This window comes from Phlebotomus papatasi, chromosome 2 (assembly GCF_024763615.1).
Source record: "Phlebotomus papatasi isolate M1 chromosome 2, Ppap_2.1, whole genome shotgun sequence".
NCBI classification, from domain to species: Eukaryota; Metazoa; Arthropoda; class Insecta; order Diptera; family Psychodidae; genus Phlebotomus; species Phlebotomus papatasi.
The window spans coordinates 17873760-17886102 of NC_077223.1; the positions used below are offsets into that span (position 1 = coordinate 17873760).

Sequence of the window (12343 nt, forward strand, 5' to 3'; positions counted from 1 at the left end):
TGGGTGATTTTTAAGAGATTAGTATTTTTGCTCGCATCTTTTTAGTTATCTAAAATGTGTACTCGGTAATGCTTGTTAAGCAGAGCATACCATTTTCTTTATAACTTCTGCAGTTTTTTGATAAATCAACAATATTCTTGTGAAGTAATGAAGGCTATGCAGATTTTCTAGAGAGAAATTCTGCCGAAAATCTGCAGATTTTCTATGTAGAAATTCTGCCGAAAATCTACAGATTTTCTCTGAATGTACTAGTAGAATATACCTTTGCAATTCAAAAAACATCCGAGTAAAATCGGCAGGTAGAGCAATGATTTGACGGGAAATTATTCTACAGTTATTTGTTTTTATTCATTTTGCTTCCGGTGAATATTCAAATTTAAAATGTAGGAGATTTTTGGGAGATTTGAGCATCTCGAGGAACTGTCACCGAAGTGTTGGCAACACTGCTTTTGTTGTCGCGTTTCATCGATTCGATTTTCGCTGCTTTACTATGGTGTTGTTTGCATTTTTTCTGTGAATTTTTCCACATTTCCCGGCAAAAATGCTTCTCAAAGAGCAGATAAAGTTCGATATTGTGAGTTATATTTATTAATTGTCGTGGAAATTACCATGCCGGGGGGATAAAATCAGTGGGAAATGGGATTGAATGTCTGGTGTGTTTTTGTTTGTAGGAATGGGGCCATGAGAGGCTTGTTAGGGCCCAGCAGGCAGTTGAATTGCGCCCCTACGATGTGGAATCGTGGTCTGTGCTCATCCGTGAAGGACAGAGTCGTCATGTGCATGAAGTGCGATCTCTGTATGAGTCTCTGGTATCAGTTTTTCCCACAACAGCACGCTTCTGGAAAATCTACATTGAGCAGGAAATGCGTGCCCGGAACTATGAGAGAGTGGAGAAACTCTTTCAGCGGTGCCTCGTGAAGATTCTCAATATTGATCTGTGGAAGCAGTACTTGACGTATGTGAAAGAGACCAAGTCTGGACTGAGTACGCACAAGTGAGTCAATTTTGGGGCATTATAACCTCATTTTCCATGGGATTACCTTTGGGATTTTTTTTACCGTTCAGGGAGAAGCTGGCTCAGGCATATGATTTCGCATTGGAGAAAATTGGTATGGATCTCCATTCGTATTCCATCTGGTCGGATTATATTCAATTCCTGAAGAGTGTGGAGGCTGTGGGGAGTTATGCAGAGAATCAGAAGATTACAGCTGTCCGGAAGGTTTATCAGAAGGCTGTCGTCACACCAATCATTGGCATTGAGATCCTCTGGAAGGAATATATAGCTTTTGAGCAGAACATCAATCCCATCATCTCGGAAAAGATGAGTCTCGAACGTTCTCGGGATTACATGAATGCCCGCCGTGTGGCTAAGGAGCTGGAGATTGTCACGCGTGGATTGAATAGGAATTTGCCAGCATTGCCACCGAGTCTCAGTAAGGATGAGATGAAGCAGGTGGAACTGTGGAAGAAGTACATTGCTTTCGAGAAGTCCAATCCATTGAGGAGTGAAGATACAGCTCTGGTGACCAGGCGCGTAATGTTTGCCACTGAACAGTGTCTCCTGGTGCTGACGCATCATCCAGCTGTTTGGCATCAGGCGGCACAGTTCCTGGACCAAAGTTCGAAGTTGCTGACGGAGAAGGGAGATGTCAATGCTGCCAGGACTTTTAGCGACGAGGCAGCAAATGTTCTCGAGAGAGCCACAAATGGGGTTCTCAGCAGGAATATGCTGCTGTACTTTGCTTATGCGGATTTTGAGGAGGGACGCATGAAATACGAAAAAGTGCATCAGATGTACAATAAATTCCTCTCAATCCCGGACATTGATCCAACTCTGGCATACGTGCAGTACATGAAGTTTGCCAGAAGAGCCGAAGGCATAAAGTCCGCCAGGGCAGTGTTCAAGAATGCCCGGGAAGACATTCGTTCGCGCTATCATGTTTTTGTGGCAGCAGCCTTGATGGAATACTACTGCAGCAAAGATAAGGATATTGCCTTCCGGATCTTTGAGTTGGGACTGAAGAGATTTGGCGGAAGTCCAGAATATGTCATGTGCTACATTGACTATTTGTCGCATCTCAATGAAGATAACAACACGAGAGTTTTGTTTGAGAGAGTCCTCTCTTCCGGAGGCCTAACTCCGCATCTGTCCGTGGAAGTTTGGAATAGATTTCTGGAATTTGAGTCAAATATCGGAGATTTGTCGAGTATTGTCAAGGTTGAGCGACGCAGGAGTGCAGTTCTGGAGAATTTGAAGGAATTTGAGGGCAAAGAAACTGCACAGCTCGTTGATCGCTACAAATTCCTCGATCTCTATCCGTGTTCGTCAGTTGAACTGAAATCCATTGGATATTCAGATACCAAGGGCATTCTCACGGCAAAATCCAGCAGTTCAGACACTCCGGAAAGCATGAATCAACTGCCAAGACTCGATCTGTCGCAAATGATCCCCTATAAGCCAAAACCCAATGCCTTCCCGGGAGAACATCCACTTGCCGGTGGCACATTCCCTCAGCCACCGGCATTGGCTGCCCTCTGTGCTCAGCTTCCGCCTCCTGTCTCCTTCCAGGGACCTTTTGTCTCAGTGGAGCACCTCATTGACATTTTCAATCGTATACAACTTCCAGAACCACCTGTTCCATCCGGCGAAAATGGCTTCAGCAGCAAACTCTTCGATCTGGCCAAGTCTGTGCACTGGATTGTCGATGATAGCGCCTTCTCTGGCGAAGGTGGACTCAAGAGGAGACGCATTCTGCCCGGTGGAGATGACAGTGATGACGACCAGGCAGCTCCAGCGCCACCAACAAACGATATCTATCGTCTGAGACAGCAGAAAAGATTCAATAAATGAGAGAATTTCAATTGAAAAAAATAAATGTAATTGTGGAAGAACAGTAGGCCATTTTTCCAATCCCAATGGTGATTGTGGTCCCATGTGGTCTAGTGGCTAGGATATCTGGCTTTCACCCAGAAGGCCCGGGTTCGATTCCCGGCATGGGAAGCTTTTTTTGTGTCTCTCAACATTTTATATTATACCTCCAACTCTTTCAGTCTCACAAAATCTCAAGTAAATTTGTCCAATTTGTCCTTCTACCCCGTAACATACTTATTATCCTATTTTATAAAAAGTATTTTATAAAATTGCTGAAAAAAATTAAATGCATTGAGAAAAAAATTTCCCATGCCGGGAATCGAACCCGGGCCTTCTGGGTGAAAGCCAGATATCCTAGCCACTAGACCACATGGGACTGATGGTTGTTGAAGCAACTTTCATTATAAGCTATCCAGAGTGCGCTTAATTCAATGATTTCTCATGAATCATCATTGATGGGCATTGTCTACTTTTCACATTGTCGACAAATGCAATTGTCTACTTCACCATTGTTACACTATCAAAAAGAGTCACACAATACAGTAATAGACTCTCGCTAATTCGGTTATTTTAAGTTCGGACTACTTTTTAATTCGTGCAAAATTTGAAAAAAAAGTTCATCGATAATTTTTAAGTTTAATGAAGCAAATATGCTCAATTTTGCCACGGTTTGTTTTAGTTATGATGTGATTTTGCATTATTTAGGGGTTATCATGAAATTTACCATAAATATCGGTATGTAAAATTCTCAAATTCGGGTGAAGCCCGAATTTGAGAGAGTCTAGGGTAAGTTGCATAAATTGGAACAATTTCCAGAGGCTCGAACTTTGATACAAGATTAAAGACATTATAAATACATTTTTCCCTGATGACATACATAAATTTGCTCCTTGATTCTTCTAGAATATTACCGTTTCATGGAAATTCTTGAAAAACAGTTTGAAAAGTTCTTAAATACAAGAAAAATACGTGAGTGCAAAACAATATAATTTGGACAGGGTGGGACAAGTTGGATGTGGGAATTTGGACAATGCGTAGGGGAAGGTTGTGCAAGTTTCAAGATTTTTTACTGAATGCCATACACACTGAATCAATTGTACCACTAGGGTAAAGTGTATAATTAAAAAGTAAAAAACATTAAGGCTTAGATATATATTATTTATTAAATCTTTTTCTTGGATATTTTCATTTTCTTGCTTTGCTCCTTTTCTTCTTTTATTTTGAACCTTTCTTTCTGTTTCTGAAGTCTAATTCTTTTTTTTTCTTGCATAGCCTCTTCTTTTAGTTTTCTTTAATCATACGAATTGTCACAAAGAACTTCAAACATGAATTTAAAAACTCCATAGAATAATAATAGATACCTGTCCACCTTTGGGCGAAAGCATTACACCCGTTTCGTCAAGATTAAAGACGCGATCAGGAGGAAGTTCCAGAAGATCTTTGGATTTTAAATATTCATGAGTTTTCTCAAACCACTCAGTGGTAATACCAGCTCTTTGGGTTGTGTATGCTTCTGGTGTACGAAGTCTCAATTCTGGGTATCTGTTCAAAAAGCTCTTGAACCAAGAGTATCCTGGCCTTCCATCGGTGAACTAGTTGACAATCTTGAACTTCTTACAAATAATTTGCACAGTGTTGAGGACCTGATCTTTTGTTATAGGATGCCACTTGTCACTGCATCCTAAAATCCATTCAACGAGCTCATCTTCTATATCTTTTGGCAGCGTAGGAGGCCTTCCCCCAGAGCATTCTTCCGGACATTTCCCGGTCAGCTTATTAAAAAGTGTTGTTCTTGGCACCCCAAATAATACTGACACCTGACTTGGTGACTTTCCTTGACGAAAAGCTTCCAGTGCTTTGTTCACTTGGTCTTGAGTATAGGATTTGTACTTTTTCAATTTATTTGCCTTTTTACCCATCTGAAATAAAAAGAAAACCCCTGCAATACAATCGTATCTCCGGATGTCCAACTTGTCACTTTTGCTCACGCTTCAAATAAGCACTTTTTCTTCATACAGTTAGTAATTATATCAAATAAAACCATTACGTACCGTTAACTATCGAGATTAAACACTTTATTCCACTAAAATTTGCCAGAAATATTGAGAAATGTCAACAGAACCGAAAAACCAAAGTCACTCTTCTTGTGTTTTTATTAGGAAAAAATGGCCGATCGATGTATTTTTTCGACGGTGAAAAGTTACACTGTCAATTGAGGTGAGAATTTTATACGTTAAATCTTATTCATATGAATGGATTTTCACTTTATTTGCAGCACAAGGAACCAAATAATTAAACTATAACATAGAAAAATATACTAATTAAAATTTAGTACTGTATTTATCAAGAAAAAATTGCCTGTCCAACTTGTCCCAGCGAAATTTTCCAACTTTTGCCATTGTCCAACTTGTACCAATTTACCCTACTGCTGCTGTAATAAAGATTATGCACCATATAAGCAATATTTTGCTATCCCTAAGCATTAGATTGGAAGCTCCTTGGTTTACTTTATACTTTATTATAGTCACCAAATGAGTCTTCTGATACTGAAACCTTTTGAGGGAAATGAGAACAAGTAAAAACTTAAAAATATATTTTTTTAATTTAGATTATAACATGTGATTTGGTCGATTTGGATGTAGATATTGTAGATTGTATCAGAAAATGTGCTTTTCATACTTATTTTTTTTTAACGAAAAATAAAACTAGAAGCCAATATTGAATTATTGAATTGCAAATCGTTTAATTCTAGTATAATAAGTACAGTGGTGAAAATAAGTATAATTCCACCCCTTAATCCTTAAAGAAACTCAACAAAAAAAAGAAATGTCGAAAAAAATTCATACGTAAACCATAACGTCCTTTCATGCCAACATAAAAAATCGACATTTTGATTTTTTATTCTAAGTATTTTTAGAAATATAATAGAATTTTGTTTTTTAATCTGGAAATAAGTATAATTCCACTCAATAAATTGAGCGCTAGGGTATTTATTTTTGACCAAATTTAGGTTAATATCTTTTAATAATTTCATTTTTAACTATACAGTGCCCACTCTCTAATCCGGATCTCCATAATCCGGACGAGTTATCGACGGTTACATTTAAAATAATTTTGAGGTCATGTATTCATGTGTGTTCAGCAGTGAAAATGAATTATCCTGTGATGTTTTTGTTTAATAAATGAAGTATAATAGCATAAAATTCTTTAATTATGTCTTTTTAATACTTTTTAAAACTTTTATTCTAATACTACAAAAAAAACTTGTATTATATTTGCGAGACGTTGAACAAATTCAAAAAATCCATCCGGATTACGAAGCGGACATCTATCATATTGTCTCCCAATCATCCGTATTACAAAGCGGGAACAGTAATTAATAAATTAGATTCTATTTTCTAAAGTTTTGCATTAATTTTTGCCGAAATATCGTGGGGAAATGTTTAACGAACAAAAATAAAGGAAAAATTAAAGTTTTGGTGGAGATGGATTTTAGGAACTAAGAAAAATGACTAGGTGCCTATCAGATAATTGTCAAACTTGTCAATATATCCGCCATACATGCCTCTTAAGGTATCCTAAGGGTCAAAAATCATCTGTTGTTAGAGGCCAAAAGAGCTCTTTCCCTCTAACACTGTTGCTTTTCAGTGAAAAAAAGGACTTTTCCGCCGAAATTTAATTGATAGGACCTAGAGGGGAATTCTGTAACGCCCTGGCAATGCCATATGACAAATTGGGTTCGAATTTTAGGAGAGCTTTTTCAAAAATGCGATTCTGTAGCCGTGATATTGCCATTTCAGCTCACGTGGCATTGTCAGAACTCACATATTTGAGATTTCTGACAATTTAAATGACAATGAATTTTGTTAAACAAATCCACCAACGTACTAGACGTACTGTATTTTCATAAAATCATAAAGTAAAGGTATTTCATTAAAAATTCAATGAATTGCATTTTCGAACTCATATGATATGACAAAAAAAGCTCGAATGGCATTGTCAGGTTTCGAACTCACGCGTGATGCCACGAAAATTATAGAATTTCCCTACTAGTCATTTTTCTTAGTTCCTAAGATCCATAGCCTTAATTTAATTTTTCCTTTATTTTTGTTCGTTAAACATTTTTCCTATGATATATTTCAGCAAAAATTAATGCAAAACTTTAGAAAATAAAACTTAATTTATTAATTATTGTTAAAAATGAAATTATTAAAAGATATTAACCTAAATTTGGTCGAAAATTAATACCCTAGCGCTCAATTTATTGAGTGGAATTATACTTATTTCCAGCTTAAAAAACAAAATTCTATTATATTTTTTTATTCTATTTAAATTCTATGTCGATTTTTTATGGCATGAAAGGACGTTATGGTCTACGTATGAATTTTTTTGACTTTTCTTTTTTTTGTTGAGTTTCTTTAAGGATTAAGGGATGGAATTATACTTATTTCCACCACTGTAGGAGAATGCATAGATTATAAAAAATCCTAATAGCCAATGGAATTATTTGGTAAATTGACACAGGTAATTTTCTCAAAAAAATTTTTTTACACAAGCCCCAAGAAGTTCTGGGAAACTTCTAATGTTTAGATTATTTTCGTAAAGTTAATTTTATAAGTTTTTTTTTAAGGATCACAAATTCGAAATTTTTCATTATAAGTTGTATAAAATATTGAACATTTGAAAAACGCGTTCAGATTGTTTTATTTCAATAACGCAACATCCTAGAATATTGGTGTCAATGGATGATTTGTACAGCAGGGCTCTTAAAGAATATATCCCTAGAATGAACCATACCGACCATACCTTATCTCTTCATTTCCCTTAAATTTTCCATATTTTTCTGACTCAGAAGTCCTTAAATATCTTTTAAATTCAATAAGAGAATCTATGAGACGAGTTGAATCCTTCAGTAAAATATTCTTCTTAAAATAAAGAATTAGGATGACTGATGACCATAGGGTCGAGATTACATTGTTAAGACCTGAAATATCAAAACTTTAAGAATATTTGCTCGATTTGTTCCTGATTTTGTTTGATTAAAATTTCCTTGATACCCTTACCTTCTTCGATCCTATTGCCTTCAGTGACCCTTTTTTTTAGTGAATTAATCGAGTCGTCTTATTCAATCCTTTCCTTTAATTTGAAGGATATTCAAGGATTTATAGAAAAAAAAATCTGGAAAATGAAGAGACAGGGAGATGGTTTGTTTTAGCTATATCTTCTTTGAGCCCTTAACCATTTGAAAAAGATCAATCCTCTTCTCTATCCTCCGATTTGGATGCCGTGAACATTTTGTCGTCTTATTGGACTCTCTGGGTACCTAAAAGAAAATATGAATACTCTGGGTAAAAATGGCCTATTTAGAATTGCTAAAATTCGATTCTTGGTGGATGATTTCAAAAGGATATTCAAATTTAGTATATTTTTTTGTAAGGAGCTTGATTAATTCCTAAGCTAAAATATTGAGAAATTGACTCTTTAGATTAGTGTTATACGAGCTTCGGACCTAAGGGCCTAAATAGGTTTAAGCTGATCCTCGAGAAGCCTGCGTAAAATTTGGCAGCAAAGGATTGGATAAAAAACATTATTATGAAAAGGACCTCTAATCGATGATCGTAAGCCCATGCTTTGCACGATCGCAAGCTTCGCAATGACAAAATTTTTCCTATGTTTCTAAATAAATGTCACTCATCAATAATTGCTTATCATCCAGGATTTTGAAATCCTCGGGAACTGGTCAAAACCTTCTGAAATCCGTATTACGATCCTTAAAAAAGTTCAAGACATTAGATTGTCTTTCTTAGAGATCAGTGGAAGTCTCGGCGATCCGAATAAAATCCGAACTTACAGTTTCTACTAATGTGCAAAAAGTACATTTTCCTCCTTAATGGCCTCTACACACTAGAGCAATTTATGTCTATATTGAAGAGTTTTTCCTACACAAGCGTAAGAATATGCTTCAATATGGACATAAATTTCTCTAGTGTGTAGAGGCCATAATACGTTCAAAAGCTTGAAACTCGGCTCTCAAATTCCAATCGATTACAAAGTAGAGTCTTAAACGTAATTAGGATCCCCCGCAGAAATTTTAGAACTAGTCAATAAAAAAAATTACTTGTTCACTGGAAAAACCTTTACACAGGAGAATTTTCACTCAAGTCTAACTTCTATGAAATCTCAAATGGTAGGGGGAATTGGGGCACCTGTGAATTGGATTACCTTTAAAATTGGACTTTATTTTCCTATTATTAAATGGAATTGAGCCTTATTACAATTTATTGTAGCTTAACAATGAGTTTGTGGAGCTAATATCATAGTGGGTGGCTACTGAAGAATTTGAGGAACTACTTCACATAGTTGGACCTTATTTGCAGAAAGAAACAACGAAAATGAGGGTGCCTATGTCGCCTAAAATTGGAATTGTTGAGCAATTTTAAACATTTTAATTTGCTGAGTTGAAATTAATTTGAGCAACCACATTTATGCTATTTTAGCATGTTTAAAAAAGTTTTGGTGGGCCAAGTATTAGTTTATATCAATAAATAAGCAAAAATCTATTAATTCAAATGATTTTTAATACAAAATAACGCATAAGAACAATTCATCTGAAAATTAAATTGAATTTACAAATTGAAAAAATCCTATGTGTAATAGCACGGTAATATATAGCAAATAAATTGAATTCTCTACCTCTAACGTAAATTTTTTTAATAGAATTTGAATATCATTCTTCTTGAAATAAAATTGCTTCTTGATCACATTTCACGTTCTTCGTTTTCATAAAGAATAAGCAGCATAAAAGCACTCAAGGCAATTGAATGAAGAAATTCAACCACGACCTTCACGCCCTAAATTTCGATTAAAACAAACAAAGTCTCGCCAAACCAACCCTCAGTGGAGTAGAGGATAGATACATACACAAAACTTTGATAAATAGCTAATTTAATGCTTGTTTCGAGGGATTAAGAAAAAGATTACAATATTACATAGTTATGGTCTTTGCGGTCTTTGGTACAAAAAAGTCTCAATGTCGGCCACAGTAGCAGTAAAGTTTCAGTTGGGGATCATTCACGCACGAACTCTGCCTACCGTACAGATTAGTTCGGCTTATAGGTCCCGTCAGTTCCATATCCTCATCCGTTTTGACCCTCACTGTCGCTTCAAACTCCCCCATTCCCGGCTTTGTTCTCAACCTTACCGTCAGATCGAACATTTGCCCAGCACTTGGGACTCTAAAGGCCGCATCGGCTGTCAGAGTAGCCCTTGTGGCCTCGAGAATGGAGTTTAGATGCAAATGTGCACATTGAGGGGCCTCTGCGAGTCTGTCATTGAGATCTCGCAGCACAAAACGAGCCACTCGCAGAACACCCTGATCAATAGTTGGCACTGTCTGTTTCTCATGGCACGTGCACCAATGCGGCAGGATACCAGCTGCATCACAGGTTCGCGTGGCAGGAATAGGTAGGAAGAGACTGATTCCACGCGGAAGAGGATCAGCTGTGGCAAGATCAGCCGCTCGAGCGTCAATTGCAACATCTTCCAGTTGCTCCAGACGACTTAAATCACGCAGCATCTCGTGCAGGTCAAAGTGTGACGTAAGGCGGCGTGAATTGCGCCGGAAGTGACGCATGGCTCGTGGAAAGTCCGTGTAAAACCATTTTGGGAAGATTGAGTACATGAACGGCTGCCGTTCCTCCATCATTCCCTGGGATTAAATCAAAGAGTCGTACTTAAGAGTGAGCGATTTCTGGCAGCAACAGATTGGGCAGAATTTTGGAAAAATTATCAGCAAAAATTAAAATCGGTAAATAAATAAATCAAAGAGGAATCACGAATTGTTTACTAAAAAAGAATGAAATATTAGATAGATGGACATTGAGAGCGTGATATAAATTTGCAGCTGTTGAAATATTTTTGGTACAGCGTCCACTGCCGTCTTACCGTTAGTACCTTACTGCCAGATCAAAATTAAGAAAAAATCACAACATTCGTGATGACAATAAAATTGAATAGTTATGAACTATCTTTCCATGCTTATATATTATATTTTCCTGACCATTACAACAAATACAGATTTAATAGAACGATTTAACTGCGCGCACGGAAAATTTATTCTGTTGCAAATACTTCAGTTTAAACCAGATTTTGTTGTACCTGGCAATAAAATACCCTGAAAACTGGAAAATAAAAGATTTCTAATGCAGGAACAAGAGAAAAAATACAGATAATTCATGAATTGCACGTTGCAAAACATAAGAAATTTAAATACATTTCAATATAAAGCTGCCGTAGCACTTTAACAAGAAAAAAAAACCTTTTCTCCATTTACCAATAAGAAAGGCAATTGTCTGGGATATCATAACATTTCCGCGCCAAGTTCAATATCACAATAAAATACTTTAATTAAAAATAATAAAAAAGCGCACACAAAGTCATAAATATGTATCATATCAAAATAAAGTTGAATATATTCATCAGTTAGTGTTTGACTTAATAGAATCAGAGGTGAACATATTTCTGCATTGATTGCTTATTTATTGTTTTTGCTACACAATGCGTCAGTGAAAATGAAAATTATAGTAAATGGAGAGATAAGTGGTAGGTTTTGAAAGATTTATCACAGATGTACTCACCTGATACGTACTCCTGAAGCTTCCCCATCGTAATCCATGATCACTCATGAGAATCAGGACAGTGTCATTGAGAAGAGTTTCATCATTGAGATGCCTCAGGAAATTGACAATCTCACCATCAATTAACTTGGGCATATTGAGATAGTCATGTGTGAAGGAAGATGTCCAGAAGAAGCCAAAAATATGCCTCTGCTGCAGACTATGCACAAATTTCCGAATATAGTCAAAGAGGATCTCAAAAGGAGTCTTGCTGCCATAACACAGGTACACATTGCCCACTTTCCGGTAAGCAATCTGACGTTCCATAGCCGTAATTAAGGGTCGAGTATAGTAGTCAGTGGGCTGATTTCGAAAGCCCTTCTTGAAGTAATTGAACAAACCCAGGTAACCAATGTCTTCTGCGAAAGCCGTTAAATAGCCTCTTTTTGCAAAGTTCTTCCAAATGAAGTGGCAACTATCGTACGTGGAATTCTTATCTGGCATACAGAGAGATTCCAACTCAGAGGCATCCAAGCCAGAGAGTACTGGTACCAAATTGGGATATGTGTTGTCCCCAACCTGTAAATTTTAAAGCCTTATTGATATCTAATTCATATTAATGCAATAAAATTAGATCAGAGACCAGAGAGGTAATTCACGAACGTAACCAGATAAGTTTTTGAATGGTTAGGGGAAACTTAAAATTTTTTCCAAAGATGGCTTCCATAGACCTTCTTTAAAGTCGTAAGTTTCTTAGAATTCGAACAAGGAATTTAGAAAATAAAAAATATTGAAATTTTTAGCACTATTTCTGAAATGTTTTCCTTACAGCAGATATCAATTTTTACCTACTTAT

At 36.5% G+C, this 12343-nt stretch overlaps 2 protein-coding genes and 2 non-coding genes across 5 annotated transcripts in view; 2 read left to right on the forward strand and 2 right to left on the reverse strand.

The window, feature by feature from the left end:
• Nucleotides 1-435: 435 nt before the first annotated feature.
• On the forward strand, nt 436-2894 carry LOC129802849 (protein suppressor of forked). Its single transcript, XM_055849007.1, has 3 exons — nt 436-574; nt 672-994; nt 1066-2894. Exons 1-3 carry the CDS (start codon nt 542-544, stop codon nt 2849-2851), a joined length of 2142 nt encoding a protein of 713 aa, XP_055704982.1. The 5' UTR covers nt 436-541; the 3' UTR covers nt 2852-2894.
• A 35-nt stretch (nt 2895-2929) lies between these two features.
• Nucleotides 2930-3001, forward strand: Trnae-uuc (transfer RNA glutamic acid (anticodon UUC)). Its single transcript has one exon. It is a non-coding gene; the product is annotated as a tRNA-Glu (tRNA).
• A 175-nt stretch (nt 3002-3176) lies between these two features.
• On the reverse strand, nt 3177-3248 carry Trnae-uuc (transfer RNA glutamic acid (anticodon UUC)). The gene has a single exon. It is a non-coding gene; the product is annotated as a tRNA-Glu (tRNA).
• Nucleotides 3249-9800: 6552 nt separating this feature from the next.
• Nucleotides 9801-12343, reverse strand: part of LOC129802850 (uncharacterized) — a 30404-nt gene continuing 27861 nt past the window's right edge. For both annotated transcript variants that reach the window (XM_055849009.1, XM_055849010.1), the window contains 2 exons: nt 11509-12066; nt 9801-10580 (listed from right to left, as the gene is read on the reverse strand). In XM_055849009.1, the coding sequence (XP_055704984.1) occupies nt 9900-10580; nt 11509-12066 (1239 nt within the window). In that variant the 3' untranslated portion in view covers nt 9801-9899. The remainder of the gene's footprint in view (nt 10581-11508; nt 12067-12343) is intronic.

Bases quoted from the DNA above. Each gene is read 5' to 3' on its own strand.
- LOC129802849 (XM_055849007.1), top strand. From the start codon at position 542: ATGCTTCTCAAAGAGCAGATAAAGTTCGATATT. The intron at 575-671 runs GTGAGTTATATT...TTTTGTTTGTAG, and splicing joins AGCAGATAAAGTTCGATATT to GAATGGGGCCATGAGAGGCT. The intron at 995-1,065 runs GTGAGTCAATTT...TTTACCGTTCAG, and splicing joins TCTGGACTGAGTACGCACAA to GGAGAAGCTGGCTCAGGCAT.